Here is a 23,239-nt window from a genome sequence, read left to right on the forward strand (position 1 = left end):
AAAAAAAAAAAAAAAAAAAAAAAAAAAAACCTCCACATGCCTCATTAAAATCTAACAGTGGCCCACTGAGAAGATAAAATGAGGGCACAATGCTCTATTAATCCACATCCACTGAAGTCCACTCAAGACATATTTTTCAACTCAACCGTCACCGTGCAATTACAGGGCAAATTGCTATATTTAGCTGTTAATTTTAACCTATAATACCTTTAATTCAAAACCGTGATTTGCTTTATATTCAAAGAGCTGCACTCACTTTTTTTTAATTTTTTTTATATAAATTTTTGTGTCTGACATCAAAATGCAGTGAAAAGTTTGATCAGTGCAAATTAAAGCAAACAGCCCTGTGTTCTAGTTGTATTCCTTCCATGTCGCTGTGCTATATATTTAAACGAAATAATTTCTACATGACCAACTTTCATACCGTTACTCAAAGCAGATCAAACCTGGGGTTATTTGGTGAGTCCCAGAGGCCTTGAAAACATGTTTGTATCTCTTTCTTGCTTGTGTATTTGCAGCGATAGTCTCTGAGGCAAAAAACACTGATGTCAGCCCTGCGGTATGCCAGCCTAATCCACTGCTCCTACTCCAGCTCCAGCTCCAGCCCCCTGCTCTGTGTGTCAGGGACAAACCGCTGCCTTCTGGGCCCTCCAGAGAGCACAACAGCACTAACAATGACGCTTTCGTACCCCTCTACCTGCATGCTGGTCCTCAGACTTCAAAGCAAAAAGCCCCAAAAGCAAAGCTAACCGTGCTCTGTTTGCATTTATCTCCCAGTATCTGTGACCGTCAGGCAGATAGGGGTGTGTGTAGCTGCTGTAATAGGCCCATTGTGCTGTGCCTCGGGTCCTAGTCTTATCTTCATTACCCGTTTTATAAACAAACAAATAAACGGAGACACATTTCTGGTGAGGATGAAGGAAGTTTCTGTGTTTTTATCTTTGCAGATTACTTTGTTGTATATGTATGCCTTGAAACAAATGTTAGGAGGGAACAGACTCCATTAGCCTGGGCCATTTTATAAAATAGTCTTCCACAAAAACACTTTTTTTTTTTTTTTCCAGTAAGAAATCTAACGTGAGAGAAACAACACGTAACTGTCTTTCTTTCTTTCTTCGGAGCCTTAAGGGCTTTTAGGGTTTAGTCAGACTCACAGTTTCCACTGGTAGATTGTGACAGGGGGGTTGGCATCGGCCCTGCAGGTCAGCTGAACATTCTGACGGTTCAAGTACCAGTTCCCATCGAAGCCCTCGATCTTCACGTCAGGTTCATCTGCAAGGAAGGCACGAAGATGTCAGCTCATCCCTCCACAGCATCACACAAGAAACATTGTTTTATCATAATACCTCTGCTGAAGCGTATCAATAATCCGGCAGTGAGATCATTAGAGAACAGTGATGCTCTAAGAACAACAGATCCATTCATTACTCTTGTAAGGCAGTGAAATCATCCTGATTATAATGTGTGTCCTTTAGCTAGGTGCGTATATGATCCAAAACTGTAAAATGTTAAACTGTTGCGTTTTCAAAATCCCATCCTTTGTTGTAAAAAATTCAATTTAACTCGACTCATGGGATAACAGCTGGGTGAGGTGTTGATCAGCTCCGTTTATTTGAACAACAGCTGAAAACATCAGAGCCGTTTCCTCACACCTTTAACCATTTGAGCTGTGCTGCTATTTTACACTCAAATTGATGATTCAAAATACAAAGTAAGTGAAGTGTAATTTGATGCACACCTGTAAGACAGATGTGGAAGGGAAGTAGTGAAATTCTGCAAAGTGTCAGCACAAAATTGATTAAAAAGTTACTCTGAATAAATTTATATATTTTTAAAGTTTTGGATTTTAGAGGTTTTATCTTGAGTCATTAACATAAAATCTAAATTTCAGGGGGGAAAATCATTTTAAAAATACTATTTACTTAAAGGAAGTCTGGTGCATACTACATAAGCTTATTTGTGTATATTTCTCTTCACTTGCTGTAACTGGAGGGTTTCTGAGCTGTGTTTACAAAAGGATCTTGTTTACTATAAACTATGCTGATCCGTGTCCTCTTGCAACTGGACACACAACTTTTGAGTGCATGACATCACAAAGTAGCAGATTAAAGCAGGTTTGAATCCATCGGCTCTGAACAATACAACACTGGAAACCGTCATATAAACGGAATTAGCATTAGCATTAGAGTTTTAGGAAAACAGGTTCTTACACTGCACATTGAGCACCACGCTGTCCGTGATCTTCTCATTTCGGTACGTCACGATACACGTGAGCCTCTGTTTGTGGGTCTCGCGGCTGGGCACCACCACGTAGTTGCTCCGTACCGTCACCGTCCCATTTTGGTTGCGGGTCTCCTGGAAAGTGGCCTCGCCCTTCAACCTGGTGTCCCATTTGATCACACTCGGGGGCTTGCCATTGGCCGATACACAAGTGGCGACGGTCATCTTGCGTTTCTGAGGCCTGGCCACAATCGTGGGCGTCGTCAAGGTCATACGTGTCATGGGCCGAGCTGCAGATGAGAAAAGCATTCAAATTAGCGAAATGAAATTAAAACTCATTAAACAAGGATTTTGCCATTTTTGCTTTCAGTTTCAATCTTACTTTAATGTGTAATTTTGTCTACTTTACCCACAACCAGCCTTAGATTTGATGAAAACCGCCATTTGAAGTAAATTAAACTGCGAGGCTGAGATGAAAACGGTGTTGTAACTCAAATCAGGCGAAGTTTTGCTTCTTTCCCCCCCTCAAAGCCAAAGCAGTTGTCAAAGCTCTCACAGATGTAGAAGCCACTTGCCTACCCAAATGCACAGTCATCCAATTTGAATCTTTTGTGAGTTGCCAATTAGCAATCTACTTTTAGTACATCAAAAGGCAGGCTTGAGCTTGAGCGAATGCACAACTGAAAGAGATAGGCCATGAGGAGGCTTCTTTGAACGCTGCCAGTCAGTTATCTGCACACAGGTTCCTGACGTTCACTGAGCCGCAGAAGCCTAAAAAGACCTGAGAGGCTCAGTGACACAAAATGGGGACTCAGAGCTAACAAGAAGCTCTTGTTAGGCAACAGGGACTACTTAAGCCAAGAGCTTTTTCTTTACTGGGACTTAATGGAAAACACACCGACACTTAATTTTGAATTAGATCTTTAATCAGAGTCAGCACACAACCTTTTCAAAGCTGCCTCTCTCCAAGATAAACTACATCTCAGGCCCTGCGTTTTTTTTCTCCACAAGATGAGATTATTCAAGCCGAATTACACACTCTGAAGTGGCCTTATTGATTTTCGTCTAACCTGCCATTTTTATTGACTGCTCTCTGCGGCGGTTTCCTATTTTATAAAAGCCATATGGGGCAAACTGGGATTGGTGTTAAACGACACGTCACTCCAATCATCACATCATGAATCCGTCACAATGATTTTCATCTCAGCGCCTTGCATGTACACTCTACGAACGAGACCCTTGTAGACTCAACCAAAATATGGCAGTCAGAGAGCTTCAGAAAACAGAGACAGATCTTCTGTTCTGAAGGAATTCAACCTATTTTACAACAAAGCCTGTGGCAATGTTACATTGAAGTGTTTTCTTTTAGTCTTTCACTAAAAAGGAAGATGTCAGTTTGACCCTGCTATCTGATTCTGAAAAATGTTCTTTTTCCGCCTAAAGTCAAAGAGAAACAACATTAGAGTGACAGGTTTAACATCCTCAGACTGCTCATCAGGGCAGCGGTAACATATTTGAGAAAATTGCTCCTTAACTCATTTTAAGATGTAGCTCCTGATATTTTTTTTTGTTATCTTGGCTTAAAACATAATTACACATTCATGATTCACTGCAACAATCTTATCTGTACAATCCATCTTTCTTCTAAAACGTGCAGAAACTTAACTTAAAACAACCAATTACTAACCGGGGCGTATAACCCTGGGTTCCAAAGTCATCAGATTGTGGCTCTGACTGTAGATGCTTTTCTGATATTACACAGTGATCCTATTTCTTTCCATCTCCGTCCAGTGAAAATCAGGTATCTCCAGATTTGGTGGTTTTGTATTTTTTAGACGAACTGAAGGATTACAGTTTTCCTCACTGGACTGAGAAAATTCTCCTTCTTCTTCAGCCAAATACAATAATGTAAAATCCCAGTGAATTATGGGGAAAATTCATCATCACAAAGCTAAAAAGAGGACTCGCAATTTGTTGGCAAACAACACTTTGGCAATACAGACTTCATCATTGAAAGTTGCTGAAAATGTTGGTGCGACTTGTAACAGGTCAAGCTTTTAAAGATAGTAACTTAAATTAAAGAAGCAAAAATTTCTTGTGTGGGCCAAAAACACATTGAAAACCTATGCTGAGTGTCCAACTACCGCCTCCATGGAGATAAATCAGGCCGGGATAAAGGAGAAAACAAATTCTATGACAAAAAAAAAAAAGAAGAACTAAAGTTAAATTGCTAACATTCAGAACTCCACAGAGGTTGGAGTGTTCTGACTAAAACACAAGATATTGCCAGTTTTATCATTCAAATTGCATCTGTTTTAGATTTAATCCTACAGTAAAGTCAGCAGTAATCTCCAAGATTTTAACATTTCACTATTTCTCTATGAATTCTTACCAAATACAGTGAGGTTGACCATGTTCTCTCGGTTGCCCGCAGGAAATGTGGTATACTCGCAGATGTAGGCAGCTTCGTCAGACAGCTGCAGGTTAGAGAACACGATGGTGGTGTCCTCCAGCGAGGGCGTGCGATGACGAACCGCAGCCTGCTTGAAGCTGACCCGCTCCTTGAAGGGCTGCAGGACTGACACGCCGAGGGCCGGGTTGGCTATGGCCACGTTCTGTTTGGTGCCGTTGAGCAGCTTCTGCCAGGTGACTTGAGAGATCTTGACTGGTGGGTTACTGTTGATGAAAATGCAGCGCAGCTCCACTTGCGAACCCACAAAGCCAGACTTACTGGGGTCCATCTGTACCATCTGTCCGTTGCCAGCTAGAAGTAACACAGAGAGGAAAGAAAAAAAAAAAAGTAATTACGATTAACAGGTGTCCAAGGCCAAGCAAAGCACTTCATTCAATAGCAAGTACATGCACTAGAAGTCAAGGAGTCAATTCGGCCTCCTAGGTAGTACATGCACACATGACACTCAGAGGGAAACTCATGGATTCCGCCACGCACTCCCCATATGCTACGGAAGCGCCGTCTGCTCCCTATACATCAGCGTAAAAAGTCGGTACGCGGCGGTGGTTGTGTGCAAAAAAGCTGGGGGGAGTTGCTATTAACATAATGGGCACATCTATACAACGCTGTCTTTGTCCACGAGGGTGCTGTTTCTGATGAGATGGGAGGGCTGAGCGAGAACCAATACATCACTAATGAATGGGCACAAGGGCAATGAGTTGGAGCCAAGTCATCGTCTGCTGTGCTCACCCTCCACCTACCCAGCAACACACTGGCTAGGCCCATTGTAATTTTAATTACTTTTTACTCACAAATACTTCAATGACTGCCTGGAGCTCCTATTAAAAGAAACAATGTGGAGTCCTGTGTAGGCACTCAAAACAATGAGAACACACACATTAGCCATATAAAAAAAAAACACAAGTAATTATGCCCTTCTCCTTACTATCTAAGCATATGAGGAGTTTGATAGTAGAAAAAAAAAAAAAAAGTCAATTAGCAAAGATGGACCTTCTGTAAACTCGCCTGTGGTTTAGTCTTTCATGCTTATGTTGACCTAAACTGAAGTGTCAGCTCCCTCCTCTCTCAGGATCATCTGCTTTTTACTCGATGCCTGGTATGGCCACTGATTAACAGTTGACATCCTTGAATTAGACACTCATTAAGACTACCTGCTTTTTATCTAGAACTGAAACAATTAGCTGATCGACAGAAAATGAACATGAATATGAGATAAATATGAGAAACATTCAATAGTTCCAGCTTCTCAAACTCGAGGATTTTCTCTGTTTTAGATCATTGTAAACTGAATACCTCAAGCAGGGATTGTTGGACAGACAAAACAAACACTGAAGTTTTAACCTTGTTACTGTGAAACTGAGACGAGTATTTTCTGACATTTTACCGACTAAATAATACAAAAAGTTTGAAGATCCATCCATATAAAATAATCATTGCAGCGCTTCTTTTATCAACAACACTTCCTCCTCACGTCCTTCAATCTGAGTCTTAAATGCAGAAAAACATCTAGAACCTTCATTTACACCTGATCTGGGGTCTGAAATGACTGCAGTCTGAACAGATGTGTCATTAAACTACAGCAGGGCTCCTGCATCCTGTTGTCTTTGACACATCTTTGTTATCTCAGGCTCTGATTTATGTTCCTTTCCAGGTGAAGCCTGATGATGTCCCATTTCCTCGTCCGACAACCCCTGGCTGGGCTCGTATTTACAACCAGCCGCAGCTATAATTATCTCCTGCGGATAGGTGAGGACCCACAGGAAGAAGGACTGAAATTCTTCCGTTAATCACACCGGACTCATAAAGCCACCAGTGAATCAAGTCATAAACAGAGAGGAAATATGTTGTGGCCTCAAGTGGAGGACTGGGGCCGGTACACATGCAACACAAACAGAGCAGCTCTTTAACACTGAGTAACTGCATCACAATGATGAATAATCCCTGTGTTCAGAGATAAAGTTTCCACAGGGGGTTTTAAAATGTGTAAGAATACATGAGAGAGATCCATTTATGTATAACCCCACTGAATACAATATCTCATGTAGTCTATCTTCAACGATACAGGAATCTGAAGAAGAGAGGAGAGGAGCTCTGTGCATGCAGCTGTCAAACTGTCTAAGCAGCAACAGAAGCAGCAGCAGCAGCAGCAGCAGCAGAGACTATTCTGAAAATTTTTCTTATAAACTGTAGGTAGTCAGCCGAAGGACACCGGGGCACAATACATGCATGAAAAAAGGAAATAGTTGGTGCAGGCTGTGGCTCTAGAAGACCATTAAGATGAACAATTTATTTCTTTCCGTCTTTCACAGTGGGCGCACAACTCTCAGGTTGAATGGCTTATGCTGGAAAGCAGTGCATTACGAGAGAAAGACAATTTCTTTCCATTGTTATATGCTCTCATTCAAGTACAGCCTGCGCTGTCTACATGAAATCATATGAAAAAACAAAGTGACAACCTTTTGCAGTTACTGAGTACATATCATCTTTCATTTCCTTCTGACCACATCAGCAAGAACCCTCTCTATAGAGATTTAAACTTGAGGGATTCGAAGATGACAGATTGATTTACTAATACAGTTTGACAGGGAGGACTAGCAACCTTGTCATCTGTACCCTGAGAAACACCTGTGTCCTTGTGCACCTCAGGGCAATTCTTTACTCCATTTTATCACAGCTTAGATTACCAGTTGTGGCAGCTATAGTATGATATTTTTTAAACTAGCAAAACACAATTTACTGTGTGACAACACTAGTTAAAGTTTAATCTTAAGTTGGTGCGAAGCGGGGGACTGTGTGCTCAGGGGGGCTGTAAAAACTCATAAATATGTACCTGGCCAGAGCTCACCCACTCAAATGCTAAAACAATACTGGCAGGGGCTGGCTTTATAAGAGGTTTGCAGCCCCTCCCTCCATCGCTCTGCCCTTTCCTCCTTTGATTCCGATGCTCCCCACTCAGATTGAACCAAATAAACAGCAGCTCACTCAAATGGAATCCAGAGGAATAGGCATAATTATGCAGCCACAGAGCCCAAATCCCCTCCGTGAAGGACCAGGGGCACCCACGGGGACCCCTTTCACTCAAGGACTGGAGGAGTCCTTGGCTGAGCACACAGTAAAGCTTTAATTACAGACTACACCACAGAGCAGCAAAGCCATAGAAGAACAGAGCCACATACATACAAGAGGCATTAAGAAGGTAGATTTTGTGAGGGTTATGAGAGCCGGTGGTACAGAAACAGAGGAGGAAAACAGAGGAAGAAAAAAAAAAAAAAGGAAGGCAAAGTAGTGCAGACGCAGAACTGGCGAGAGGCAGAAAGAGACAAAGAGGAGGGAGGAGCTTTAGGGAGATTTGTAGGTGTGCTGCAGGTTTGAGGTTGGCCAGCGTTGAGGCTTGTGCTGCTGCTGCTGCTGCTTTGTTCTGACACTGACAAGAGGGTGACTGGGGGACAGTCATGCTCTAATACACCTGAGGCCAGGCATTGGCTTGAGAGTTGCCAGTGGAGAGAGGAACCCTGCTTCTGGAGGGAAAAGCAATAGGACCAACAAACAAAGCAGAAAGTATGCCCGAGCTGGCAGAGTATAAAAAAAGAAGAGTGGTCTGATTCACACCAGGTGAGCTGACTTGGATGAAGGGGGACATAAGGGGCGCTATTAAAACAGCTGCTGTACCGTCTGGCCCTGCACTGATAGCAAGAGACTCCCAAGGCCTGTTCACAGAACTGTAATAAGATCTTGCCTGTCAGGCAACAAGAAAAAGCATGTGCTTTGTGATGTTTGCTTATGGCACACTGGACAACGCATGGGGCAAATAACAACCCTCAGTCAAATGGCGATCCCATGGTGTGTAGTTGATATCCAGGAATATACAGAACTGCAGGGCAAATTTTCTTTTTCTTTTTTTTTTTTTTTTTTTACAAAGAATTGTGATCATAAAAGCTGACGAGTGAAAGTGTTTAAACCGATCGCAAATTTTGTTACCTGGATGGGTAAACAAATGTGAATATGAAAAATGAATGAGAAACATGACATTAACGTTTAATATTTGCTTTTTGTCTCTGCTGCAGAGAGAGAAAAAAATCAAATTAAAGTTTCAAGATCAAATACACTGCATTAATCCAGCCTTTTGTTCCCAGACATTCTTCCGTACAATATTAAACCAGACCTCTCTCTACATATAAAACAATACCACTACCATAAAAGCCTAAATTGAAAACCAGGGCTCCAACCATAAAACAACTGCTATTTGGCAGCTCATCTCGTAATGGATATGTAACACTATTGTCTTTTTTTTTTCCAGCTGAACTGGCCAACAACCAACAATATTTCACAAGACAATTATTGGCTTGTTTACCATCACTTGGGCCATTCCCATCCAAAGAAATATCCATTTGAGCCTGAGTCAAATAAAGTTCAGCATAATTCACCTCTCGCTTCAGCGATGTGAAGAAGGCAAAGATTAAATAGGACTGAATGCATATTTTAGAAAAGGCACTCATTAATGGCTTCTATTTAAAGCGGCACCAGGCTACTTGGCGCACTGTCAGTCCCAAACGGCAGCTCGACATCACTGTTTGAAGTCTGAAGACTTCAAAACCCAGAAAATGTGTAATGTGATGTCATTAAACTGTACTCTTCTTGGACCTAAATGTCGTCTTCTCTGTGGCTTTTCGGGGGTGGAGATGAAGGAGAGCTTCCATTTTCACTGGACCGAAACGCTCACTTGTCACTTCCCGTAAAAAAGGGAAGATTTCATGATTCTGTCCAATCCCAACATTAAAATTCAATTTAGGGAAATAGGTCAAACCTGAAACTCAGTTTTGTAGAGCTGCAACAGTCTGGTTTGCATCCACTTTGTGAGGCAGGCAGCTGAAATGGGAGTATACTTGGGTGTAAACTTCTTGCCAAATGCAGCTTTGAAGCTTATCAAACGAAGACACATCATCTCCTCATGTTTGATATGGTTACTCCATTGTTACTTAAGTGGGATGCTGATAGATAAAACATGGATTCAGCCACTCGGGATAATGACTGTTTAATGTAGTCCCAGTTCCCACGGCAATGGAACAGGCCTCTGAGCTCCCTTATTCATGACCACACATGGGGTGTTTAGGGGGAGTCCAAATCTTCTGTTTTACACACAGAGACACACACACACACACACAAAACCCACCCATTAGTTTTTTTATGATGCTTTTGTCATTCAGTATTTTAGAGCTCAACCAGTGGCATTCTGCTTACAGCACATTATCAAGAGACAAAAGCGCTTTCCAAAATGCTTTAGAAAATACATTTTGCTACATTTAGGGGCAACTGGGAGCTATTTCACTGTGCTGGAGGCTTGCAGGAGCAGCTACATTCTATGTATAATGTATAATGCTACTGGTTGACCCTGGCCATTCAGCTTTTTGAGACAGAGCAGTGTAATGTCAGATAATTTGTTTTAATCTACACTCAGACACTATTTGGTGGTGCTTCAGCTGGGTCTCTTGGGTAAACAATGGTGTACCTGCCAAAGTAGCACTCTTTACCCTCTGTCTCCCCAAGCAAACATTCAACTGCAGAGGCAAGCGAAACCTCGCTGGAACAGATGGTTAGTAGACCTGTTACTAATTTTCCACTATCTGGTTCAAATTTGAAATGCTCTTTTGTACAACACACTCGTTCATTGAGGACAATGTAACATCTGCTGCGCTGTAAATGTTAATGATTATCGGGAATATTTATTATGTTAGGCATCTTCCCAATCTGGAAATGCTCCACGAAAGGCGCTGTGCATTTTCATTTGAACTATTCCCAATGGCTGTTTGTTTGTGGGTGGGGGTGTGTTGGTGGGGTAATGTAATGACCGAGCGCCACAGCACAGTAATCGTGTGTTTTCCACTGGGGTTCTAAAATTACAACTTTCAGGTTGGCAGTGCGTAGCATCGTCCAGTCAACCGTACACACCGACTCTAACACCTAATGTAGTTGCATCCATCGTTTCTGAGGCAACACGAGGTTCAGAGCACAAGCCCACACACACACACACAAACACACACACGCGCCCCTCGAGCAGCTTTAAGGCATTTCAAATGTCAAGGGGATGCATCAGTTCGCCTGCAACAGAGCTTCTCATCTTAGTTCAGCTGGATAATGATTCATCTTTGAATGAAACACTGGAAAACACTGCTACTCCATTTTGTTATCAGGCGGTTTCAAAGAACCCAACACAGATGACACAGCAGAGTATATAATGCCCTTTTCGGGAGGCTCTTACTCTCCTCTCTGAGTTTAATATACACAGTGGGTAACAGTGCTTTCCTGTAATTAATGCTTTTTATTCTGTTCTAATAGGAAATATGCTAGGAGTAATCTGGGATTTTAGTTGTCTTTGACCGCGGCAATGACAAATAAGGCTGGGCCAAAAATAAGGCTTTTGCCCTAGGGGGAGAGAGAGTGAGAGAAAGAGAGAGAGAGAGAGAGAGAGAGAGAGAGAGTGTATAGCACGTATCAAGTGTAAACACAGTATCAGAGAGCTCTGACCCTCCTCCCTCCCCCTGCAGCTTAACTAAACAAGGCCACCATGGTTTCGGTTCTACAACACAAAGTAAACAGCACTGACGTTACCTGACCAAATGGCGAAATGACATCACCCACTGATACCAGATAGCAAGCACCTGTCAGTAAACAAAAGGCCAGGTCCAAGTGAAATGGAGAGAGAATGTCCCCCTACCTGGTAAATGAATGACTGTAAGTATTACAACTGTGCTTGTTTGACTGAAACTGGGGAAAAAACACAGGGAGCAGATCCAGGTATCACGAGTGTCTGAAAGTGTATCCAAAATATGTTGTGGTGTAAGAGCAGTAACAGCTGTATAATAACAGATTTTATCAGCCCAGACACGAGGGAGCACTTACGTAGACCAGACAATTAACAAAGCATTTCATCCACTGAGTGGGCTCAGCTCACACAATATGGGCTGGTTATTTTTCAATAATGCAAAAGTTTCCCTGGGCTTTCAAACGAGGACAGCTGTTCGAAGATCTTAATAGGAAAGAGATGATCAATAAATAAAAAGGTGGCCACAGGCGTGTGGCAAAGTGATGCATTATGGTCTCCGACAGGCCTGGCCCTTGCGGGCACAGGTGTGGGCTTGGCGGGTGCAGGATGTAAGGGGTGGGGGTTACATAAACGTGCTGTAGAGGATTTTGGGGGAGTTACAGGGGAGGGTAAGCAGTGAGAATGACACGCAGTGGGTCAGACGTGGTGAGCAGATTAGAGCACTCAGGATATTAAAGTGGAGGAGAGACGATGCTGCAGGCAATACACCTCCCGTGGAAATCTCAGTATTAGCACAGGGTGACACAGAGGCTATGTCCACATTTCTTTTGAGTTGACGAATACACAACCGCTGCAGGAGCATGCTGCTCCTCACGCCTTTAGGAGGCAGTACCTGTGGCAAAGGTCAGAGCGGCTCTGACTGAAATTCTTCCTCATGGCATAGTACAAGGGAAATTAATTTGGGTCAACATTAATTTGACAGGAGCACAATAAATGCATAAAAAGTGTAGATATGCAGGTAAACCTAGGTCTGCAGTCTGGTTGATGGCTTCTCACTTCAACTGCTGAAACTGTCGTACGTTGTAAAAAAGTAACAATGTTTGCTGGTTCACATCCAGGACGTGAAGATTTGTTACTTTTCTATCATCTGATATCTTTGGGGTTTTCTGTTGGTTGGATAAACAAGCAGTTTTGGGAACTTGTAATGGACATTATTTTGAATTATCAGACATATTATAGAAGAAAAATCATCAGAAAAATAATGGACAGAATAAGAAATTACCACTGGTTACAACAGCTGCTCGTTTTGCTTGCATGAGTCAGTATTAATGTTCTGTTTCTCAAAGTAAGAACCACAAACACCATCACTGAATATGCATTAGACAATGAAGCACACAGGATTATCTATACGAATGGTCTTGGAGTGGAACGTATAGAACGGGGGTGGCTCAGTCTGAGCCAGCACCGCAGCAGTACCCTATACCTCTGCTAAACACCCAGAAAATACAGCATGAAACGCATATAAAGTCCTGCCAAAAAGTGCTGAGAAAGAGTCTGGCCCTGGACAACCATGCATGACAAATCCTTCTCTCACACCATCTGTTCCATTGTCCACAAGTAAAGATAAGTCTTGCATAGAGTACAAACACTGAATACTTCCATGTGATTATGCCGAGCACTTGTGTTGGATACATTATAAAACATTAAGATTTGAAAAATCAAACAACTATTCAGCTGAAACTGGATGATCAATTATTGGCTGAGCATGAGGAAGGAAATGGACGTGTGATGTGGAGCCCTTCTGCATTCTCAGTGAAAACAACATCATATGGGTGTAAATCCATACAGCCCAACTAAGGTGACCTTTAGAAATACTCAGCGAGAGCAAAGAATATTGTTTTTGGCGTCTGACCTGTGTTGACCTTTATTGGTGGAGTTTTTCTCTGCCTTTTTAACAAAGACCAGCTGATATCTAACAGGCAAACAGGCGGATGGAGGACTTTGGGGGGTAAATTGGTCCAGTATAAGCATGGAGAGAAGCACTGTTGCATGACCAGTGGCTTATTAAACCAAGAAAAGAGAACGTACAATCAATATTTGATTAGAGTCACTTGTGATTTTTTCAGACATTTCCACTGTGTGTTATCGGAGCGGCCTCCATAGATTTCTTGAAAGAAATTAGTGTTGTGCATATCATGCATTTTTAAAGATGTGTGGAAAAAAATAGAAGAACTGGCTGTCATCAAAGTGCATCTCTAATTGTGGTTGGGACATAAACAGGACAGCAGGGGCAATGTGCACACAGCTCTGCTTGTTGGTGTGTTGCACTAAGCTATTTTTCTCCAGCATTTCTGGCACAGGCCATTTATACAGCAGATTCATTAACATATAGGAGAGGGAATTCACACTCCAGCTGGAGTGGGCAGTGGGCTGAAGCCCCAGTCTGCTATCAATTAACAAGCACACTTAGTATGTGTCTGAGTCATGATCATCATGGGACTCTGACAAATGCTGTGCATTTGCTCACAATAAGTATTGTTACAATAGCAAATCTTTAGCTGATTACAAGCCTTCATATCACTTCTGATGGTCTAAACCAACAACATCGCATGCAAACTGAAAAGCAATAAAATCTACTCAAGAGTGGCATCGGCCTAATACTGTAACGAACCAGTCATCTCTGTGCACGTGTACAAGGAATTAAGTACAAATAAACACGATTATGAATTTTGCCCTGCAGTCACATCATTTAGGCATGGATTAGTCTCCTGTTTTCACCACTGGAGGAATGAATGTGCACAGTTACTTAAGCTGATAAAGTTAGACATGCTATACTTACTTTATCCCTGAACATGTTATCTTATCTTGTTATTTAAACAATTTTTCACATCAGTAATGCATGTTCATTTTTAATATGCAGTTTAACTGAGACATTCACTACATGCAGTGGGAAGGTTTCAGGCTTTTTCATCAGGATCATTTTGCCCTGAATCTTCTGAAAGGAGTGATACAAAAAGACAAGATTAATGCTAAGATGTGGCAGAGATGGCTACATGGGAACATGGAGAGTTTCAGCATAAATGTTGGATTCTGGCCTTTGCCAAATTCCCCTTTTTCATGTGTGTTTTGATCATAAACCTCTATGAAATGCAGTGGTTCTCGGCAGAACTCCGAGACCAGGGGCTGAACCATTTCCTAAACCACGACCACAGCCTATCTTTCCAAGGCGAGTACGGCTCCATGTTCCACATACATATAACCGTTGGAATGCTCACCACATCTCAGGACCATGTTAGTATTCAGCTGCATGTGCTTTCCAGCTGTGCTGGAGTATTGTCTTTCCCACCAGTCTCCGAGCTTCATCATATACAGTGCTTTCTCACATCTCGGTATGTTTCCATACAGCGTCTTTCTGTACATCAAGCCAATGTGGGATATCAAGAAAATATCTTTGATCTTGACTTAAATGTCAGTCTTACAGCACATCCATTTCTCTTTAATAATTGATGTATGCCTGCCATGTAACTGATGGTGAGAAGAGAATAAACACTATTGGTGAATTGAGCTCTTTTGAAAGACTTAATGATAATATCAGGGGGAGCACTTTTCTGGACAGTTATCTTTCATTGTTCATATTGTGACATAATGTGATGGAGGGGAACAAAAAGAACACGAAATAACAGCACTTAAATGTCTGCACAGTTTGCTCTGGTCTTTCAACAGAGGAGCAACTGGCATGGAGACACGAGTAGGGGACCACAAAGCCACAGAGAGGGGAAAGGAACTGCCTGAAAGCTGAGTCGGTTGGTATGAGTTACTCCAGTCTCCACTGGTTGTTAGATGTCTAACAATGTGTATTGACACAGAGACCCAGGACACAAAAGCCATTTAGTGCATTCTCAAAGATGTACGGGACAGGAGGCACTCCTGAAATGTGACTGGAGGGAGAAAGAACGGGAGCAGTAATCAATCGTTGGAATCAAAAATCACAAAACAACTCTGTGGGTTTCTCTCAGTTTCGTCTGAAAACACCGCAGTGGGTGGGCTGTGGGCATAAAGAATGTCAGGAAATGAACTCATAGCTTTGTAGCCACCGCTGCTACCGCTGAAAATCGAGGAGTGGGATTCAACACGTTCAGGCCCAGACAGCGCTGAATAAAAACAAGCAGGGGGCTCAACAATCACTTGCTACGAATCTCAACATTTAAGTGTAAAACTTAACACTAAGTGGCATCCAGATAAAATGAACAATGGTGAAGAAAGCTGCCAGTGACTGGAGATAATTGTTTGGTTCAATGCAATTTCAGTGTGGCCAAATTGTAACTGTGTGTCTGCTGTGTGACTGCTACGCTGACAGCTTGTGCTATTAACTGCAATCAAACCAGCACCGTGATTACCCTCCGTGTTAAAAGATATTCTGTAGTTAAACCTCACTCCAAATGCAGGAGGATACAGAGGGAAATAAGTCCGTAAGAATGGAACAGGTTCTGGCTCAGAGGGCTTTGATGAAACACACACACAAAAAAAAAAAGTATTGATAGTGTATTACTATTGATCAGAGATTCAATAACTCAATTAGGACAGTAACTAATGGAGAAATGTACTGTTTTTTTTTGGGATGAAAAAAAAAAAAAGTCTGATTTCGGGAACTATCTCCCATGATGCCATGGAAGTCAACCCAAAGCTTTTTTTTGTAGCTGCGAACAAACATTATCCCAGAATGCCGGATGGCATCATTAGCGTGAACACCTACACTTTGACATTAATAGCCTCTGAAATCTGCTGACAGGGTTTAAACTACTGCTGGAGCCGGCTCAAAGACACCGGGGCCGGTCCGGCAAGAGACCAGACGAAATAACTGTACACTGCATGTACCGGCTTTTTTTTCCTTGGGGCTGCAGGAGTATTATTTGGAGCTCTTACCCTCGTGTTGCCCTCCCTTACTGTGTCTATACTGTGGGCTGCTCATTGTTTGACAGGATTGACAAGCTCCCTGGCAGAGCTGATTAAAAGCTTTAAGGTCAGAGAAGTGGGACAGATATCGAGCGAACACCTGTCTCCTCACTGCGAGCCAGTCCCCTTCTGGGTGTGTCCTCCATTGGCGCAGGATCAATGGCTCCATTAAGACCCAACGTGGACTCTTTTTTTTTTTGTCTGACAGTGCTGCTTTGGCTTGCAAAGAACCTTTGACATGCCTCTTCCTCTTTTGACTTCCCTCTGCTTTACTTGCAGTTATATCAGAAAGAGAATGAGTCGTTCACAGTAAGAGAGCAACATATTTTTGTACAACCAAGAGCGTCGGCTAGCTTTTGTTTAGTAAAAAGAATGTGCAGAATAAAATGTACATGTACACTCTGCAATGTATTTATTTTTTTTCCAGCTTCAGACTTAATTTCATCATGATTTCCACATCCTGGTAAAAATAACTTTGAAAGCCCAGCTGCCCACTGAAGATTTGCCAAAGGATTATAGATCATTAAAGAGATGTTTGAAGTTCACTTGAAGCCTCTCCAAATAAGTTACTGAAATCACAGAGTTTATGGAGTCTCAGCCGCACATTTTCTCTCTCGCTCACTGTAACCGGTTTTTCTTTTAAAACGAGGGTCTCACAAAATGCAACAGCTGGCCACGCTCTCTGGAGACATAATCCAGAAATTGACATTTCAATTTACTTCAGCTGAGTTTGGATGATAGTGAATTAAGATACCTGCTCCCGTGGATACCTTACTGATTTCACCCCTCCTGGTAGGCTTTCCACTCACAGCTTCACAGAAGAGAAAATTTTCTTCTTCTGACATTGTATCTCGCAATAATCTATAAAATGAAACCTAATACCATAGCTTTAGCCATGGGATAAGACCTCAAGGGATGGGTGACTTTCACCAAAAAGATATCTGGAACCGTGTCCCACACACCACTCATCACTACTTTCATCTCCAGAGTACTTCCATTTTCACAGGTTTCTGAATCCCTCCCCCACACAGTCACCTAACTGGTCTGTCTTGATATGATTCAGTGGCTGAGCACAGAGGCGCATTGTGCTGCAGTTTTTATCACATTGATATGGTTTGTAATCTTGTTTCTGTTTGCTGTGAGAAAATAAAGTCGCTGACTAAATCAACTTAATAGACACTGCAAAGATTTTGACATAGAGAAACAAGCAATAACAAAGTGTCAGATGTGCTCATTTTCATATTTCTAGCCTGTACCACTGAAGAGAATCATTACTTTTATGACTGATGGCATCATTTCATCGTTACTGAATGAAAAAGATTGGTAGGAAAGTGTTAATTCATTCTATTAAAATAGATATATCAACGCTTGAGTGACTGATTACAAATATAGACTAAAGAAAACTTGCTGAGCGAGGTGAACTGGTTAATGACTTGTTACACCAAATAACCTATTACAATATACTACTAATTTGGATGAGCATGGAAGTGCTTCACCGCTTCACTTTTTCACATTTAGATATTTGATGAAGATGTAGCACAACAGTGAAGTGAAAGAAGCGAGTTCACACTTCTCCAGTAGTGTTTTCAAATAGGTGTGAAACTGGGTTTCCACAAGGAAAGGGTGAAGGTGTTGCTGGAGTGCTAGGTCACATCTCCATTTGCAGCTGCTCTTTGGCCCTTTCTCGTGTATGTATTTTTTGTATCCTTTTATTTTTTGGAGCTGGGTTTGAGTCGAGGTCAGAAGGAGGAGGGGGTGCGGTCCAATGTCCCTGAGCTACACTGGAAAAAAAGAAAAGAACAGAGACTCGGAAAATCAATGGAATTTGTGGAAAATGTTTTAAACAATAAACTATTGTTGGTCTGACTTTAAAGTCTTGTTTACTTATTATAATGTCACATATTTACAGATTCAAATCATAATTTTGCCAATTTACAGCTTCTTTGAAAGAGCTTTGAAGAAAAACATGTTTATATTTCTCAAAGTTATGTATATAATGGTGCTGAAACTCAGATACAATGCTGACAAAAGAAACTTTCAAAATTTCAAACGATCCCCAGCCATTTATTTTTTATCTTCTATCTTTCTGTCCTGAAAAGATAGTAATTTCCTTTTTACATTTTGCATAATGCATGGAGCAAAATAAGGAAAGTTTATAGAAAAACATCACAGTTGTAAAAGCAGTTGTGTTCTTAAGGTGACGACATTTGCCTAACAAAACCATGGGGAAATATATCTTATCTTTACCGCTACTGCTGGCGACAATTAGAACAATGAGATTTAGACCATCTCTCATTGGTTAAGGGTCAGACTTTTGCCCTGCAGCCTGGGTATTTTTATAGACATCCAGGGAACACTTACTGGCTCCTGGATTATAAATACCAGTGTTTTCAACCACAGTGCATTAGATCTGTTGCCTAGAAATGATTGTTGCTTGGGTAAAATTTCTCATCTTCTCTGTGACCTTCACAGATTGCAAGTGTACCCTGAGCTCCCACACTCACTCGCTCGCAATCCCAGCCCTGAAGAGCTGGTAGAAAATGTTTGAGCAGTAATGAGCCGGGCACTGGCGTCTTGAAAATTGACGAAACTGCGTTTGGGCATTCAAAGTTGGGAGAGGCTCACGCCGCCGCACACACATATAACTGATGTGAATGGATGCTGGAATAAAGCTCGACATATGGGCTAATGCAGGCCAGGGTAAAATAAAGGGCAGTGAGCTGTGACAGGTGTATTCCTTATGGGCATAATCTTGTGTTTAATCTTGTTTAAAGTTATTTATAATTTCAGACTGTGTTGTGCATTAATCTGCCATGCATATCAGTACGGTAATTACAGCTGGTATTAATTTCAGAATGATGGATATGTTTAGGATAAGAAAAGAAAGCAACACAAATAATCACATTAATCATTTTATCTTTGGATAGACATGAGCTGTTTGCGACAGTTACACAGACACACACAGCGGTGATGTGGCTACAAAACAACTGACAGGAATGTATCCAAGCATAAATAGCAAAGTAAGCTAACAACTAGCATCGTGTCAGCCTTTTATGTGACAATACTGCACAAACAGTATTTATTGTAACCTACTCAACATTGTAGTTAAAACCTGTTACAGCCCCGAAACACATGTGGCACTTGTGCTAAACTGTAACACGCCGTCACTGTCTCGAAATAAAATCCAATAAATCACTGACTGATGATGGGGAGTTGTGGGCTGAAGGATATCAACAGAGACTGGGCTCTTAAAGCTGCTTTTATCTGCTCCTGCTCGGCTGCAATGTGTCCTCACATCCCGTAATAGTGACACAGCCATAAGTCATAGATGTGTTGGCGCTACGGATGCTAGAGGCTAAGGGGTTGGTGCAGGATATTTTTTTTTTTCTGTTTTTCATTCATCGTTGAGCAGTAGCTGTTAAAACTGAACATATTAACCGATGACAAGTTTGTATTTCTCAACAATGGAAGCAACAAACAAAACAAAATCTATGAACCGTGACTTCACACATGGGGCGCTGGGAGTCTTCACAACTAGAGCAGCTCATTATTATGTCAACTTATTGTTCTTAATGAAACTGGATTAACGAACAAACTAACATTAATAGCAGATGCATTTAGATTTAACTGCATATTTTCTTCTGTTCCGGCAATGATCAAAGACATTAGTTTCCTGGGAGGTGGGAGCATCGACGGTGAGGAGCAATTAACAACGTATTGTATTCCTATTCCCCAAACAGATAGTTATTTAACAATTATCATGTTCACCATAATTTTGCTATAGTTTTGAAATGCAATTTTCTTTATGAATACAAATGCCCCCCCCCCCCTTTTTTTTTAAAAATCCTGTTGTTGTGGGGAGAAAAACATTAATAAAAAAAAAACTGTTAAATATTTATATGCCCATTTTCTAGCTACGAGCAGATCTCGCTCGGCTGCACTAAAATGAAACTTGTTGTGACCTAGTTAGAAGAATGCCGCATGACAAGGCCGTGCCCGCCCTCTATCCGTGAGACTAGCCAAGCAGAAACAGCCGTATCGAGCATGATATTTTGCACCGGGATCCTTATCGACAGTTTGTTAGCAGGATGCGGGGCAGCAAGGTCTGTGTCCTACTCCTTGGCTGATTAGGTGGGTGAAGGACAGACCCTGGCTGCTCCGGCTCTTCGTTGCAGGAGGCTGAGGTGGCCACGCTTTGTTAATGTCCTGCCACTCCCCTGCAGGGTGAGCAGGCCTGGACAGGCTGAGGTGACGCCCGCCCTCTTCCCCACAGCTCAGCCAGCTTGACTTTGCTTGGCTGATGAACTGTGACGGGACACAACTCCAAGGTTGTTTGTGCTGCTTTTTTTTTTTTTTTTTTCCACCACGCAAGCCAGTCAGAGGAAGAGTGTGAAACATTGTTGAACTCTGCTGATGGCTCTCAACCTTCATATCAGCTGGCTCTGCTGCACCCGTGACACACTCCAGTGAACACCTGAAGGATCCCCACTGTCAGAATGTACGTTGCAGGCTGTACACCCAGCTGCTTATGTTTCAATACTACAAGAAGAGCATAAACAACGTTACAGACCTGCCCAGACATGATTTACCTTGCACAACTTAAAATGAGTCACTCCTTTGATGGAAGACAGCGGAGCACTCAAACTCCACGAAACTTACTTCACAAGTCAAGCCTAAACAAAGCTTTCCGAGTAAGTGTGTTTATGTGTGTGTGTGGCGAAAGTGCTGTTCTTTTAAAATTATTATTCCGATCACTTCTATGGCCATTTCTACCGCCGCTAGAGAGCTTAAAACCACCATCTGTGGGTCTCAAAGCACACTGTAGAGCTTTCCTCGGGTAGTTTTGTGATAATTCTCCCCTTACAACTGTAGAAGTGTTACAAAGGGCCCTGTGTGCTGAGAAGGTTGTTATTTCATGCTGCTCTTTCAACTCCCTGCAAGTCAGAAACATACAGTCGCCCATGTCACTGTACTTCAAGATCTCCTTCACGTTTGCTGAAATAGAATCCAACAGCACCATAAATGCTCACACTGCTGGGGTCAAAGAGGGGGCTGCTACAAAAGCAATCAGTGAGGCCATTGTACATTTTTGCAGGGAGCTTGACAAAATCCCATAGCAGGAGAGGCTGCCAAAACCTCTGCATGCTTATTATACAAAGAGCTCTCTTAAAATGGTATGATGAATTTCCACAAGATGAATTCTTCTTCATGTTACAGCACAGAGAACAAATTTCCATCTATGTATAATTTTTTTTAGTTTATTTATTTTTTTTTTTTGCGCGCTACCTATAGAAATGTCTATAAACTACTCTCTTTGTTGTTCTTGCAAAAATATCACACCTAGTAGTTAGCTCCAAGACCTTGTTCACACCCATTGTCTCATTACTGCAATCTAACACAACAGGTAAACTGCACAAACCGGGGCCGTCGCAAAACAGCATTCACTCATCATCTGTAAGTAGCCGATGTACATGGAGGCTTTGCTGGATGTAAATCGTTCAGATTAACACATTCAAATTCAGCACACAACTCAGAGTGAATACAAGAGATAGGCATTGATGTTGGGAGAGTGACAGAAAGACAAACAAGTGCCATTATCACTTCTTCACTTCAAGAAAAAAAGAAAATTACAAATTTCTCTGTGATTGTAGGGTGTTAAAATCAAACTGCGCAGACAGACAGTAAGAAAATTGCAAAGCCAAGCAATTATGTTCCAATCTACACTTTTACTGTATAATCGTTCTTCTGGCTTAGTGCTTCATCCCTCACAGTTGCTGTTAACCCCTCTCCAAACACTCCACTACAGGTCTGTACTGGCCTTTTCCAGCCACTTAACAAGTGTCAGTTTTCCTCAAAGTTTTCTCAAGTTTTTTTTGTTTATTTGTTCAAAGCTAATTTAGCAGACTCGGCGTGTGTGGCTGTCAGGGGATTACTAGTTCTACACTGTTTGTTGGTTTGACTACATAAACCAATTACAGAATGAGGCACCATAAGAGAATTAAAAGTTTGATTAGCCGTAGGGTGGATGGCAGTTAAATTGGATTGGATAGCAGTTGGGTGGTTGCCATCTGTGAAGAAAAAAAAAAAAAAGAGCTATGCATTTCTACAAAATGGCTGGTAATGGTAAAGAGTTACAAATAAATAACTTGTGAAATGTTGAAATAAATATATTTCTATGTAGTGACAGGACAGAGAAGTCACAGATAATTAAATATACACCAACTACACCATTTAAGAAATGAATTATAAATGAAAAGTTGAATACAAAGGCATTAAATCACATACATACTCTCTTTATTATAATAAGGGCTTTTGTTACTCCAGCTTTACTTGGTCTGGTATGACCGGTAGCTTATGGTAGCTAAAGTTAGCTAATGTCAGCAAGCTTAAGATGGATTTTGCTGTTCAACTGATGTTATCAAGTCAGTTCAGACCATGTGACTCGTCTCTAGTTGTGCTACCATTACACTACATTTTACCTTTTAGCATTATCCTGTAATTGCCACTTGAGGCTACAATGGCCATTATTCAGCAAGGTCTAACTTAAAAACTCGGTGGTAAGTAGCACATGCCAGTACAAAATTATTTTACACTACCAGGACTTCAAAGTATGTGTGCATGTCTGTGGCTGAAATGCATTGCAATGTGGAAGCATTAGCTGTCGTTGAGTTTCATTTGAAATTTCAAAATATCACACTTTCAATGAAGGTTTGCCTTGTAAGTCTTAGCCGCTGTGAGTTGTTCTGTGTGTCCTCTTTTTTTTTTTTTTTTGCATTGTATTAATGTGATGAGCCAATCACAGCCCAGACTGCAACACAACAGTGTGACATTTGAAAATATCAGGTGAAAGTCAGTCAGGTTTGAAAGCTTTGATTTGAAGTTTACGGTGTGTTTAAGCTGCAAAATGAACGCTTGTGTGATAAATAAAAGAACTATGTAGTTGCTATTATAAAAAAGAGTGACACCTACTAAAAGGTCATCCGCATCAATACAACATAGAAAGAAAAATCAAAACAAGAACACACATACAACTAGTAATATGTTTTCGAGGG

The 23,239-nt window shown here is 41.5% G+C and overlaps 1 protein-coding gene across 1 annotated transcript in view; it reads right to left on the bottom strand.

Annotated features, from left to right (window-relative positions):
* The window catches only part of nectin1b (nectin cell adhesion molecule 1b), a 76,074-nt gene that overhangs the window by 21,709 nt on the left and 31,126 nt on the right, over positions 1-23,239 (bottom strand). Inside the window, exons 2-4 of the mRNA XM_023404915.2 lie at positions 4,613-4,984; positions 2,211-2,510; positions 1,155-1,272 (exon numbers count right to left, since the gene is read on the bottom strand). Of these exons, the coding sequence (XP_023260683.1) occupies positions 1,155-1,272; positions 2,211-2,510; positions 4,613-4,984 (790 nt within the window). The remainder of the gene's footprint in view (positions 1-1,154; positions 1,273-2,210; positions 2,511-4,612; positions 4,985-23,239) is intronic.

Source organism: Seriola lalandi, unplaced genomic scaffold (genome assembly GCF_002814215.2).
Source record: "Seriola lalandi dorsalis isolate HSWRI2012SDOR001 ecotype SW California unplaced genomic scaffold, Sedor1 jcf7180002054257, whole genome shotgun sequence".
Lineage (NCBI taxonomy): Eukaryota > Metazoa > Chordata > Actinopteri > Carangiformes > Carangidae > Seriola > Seriola lalandi.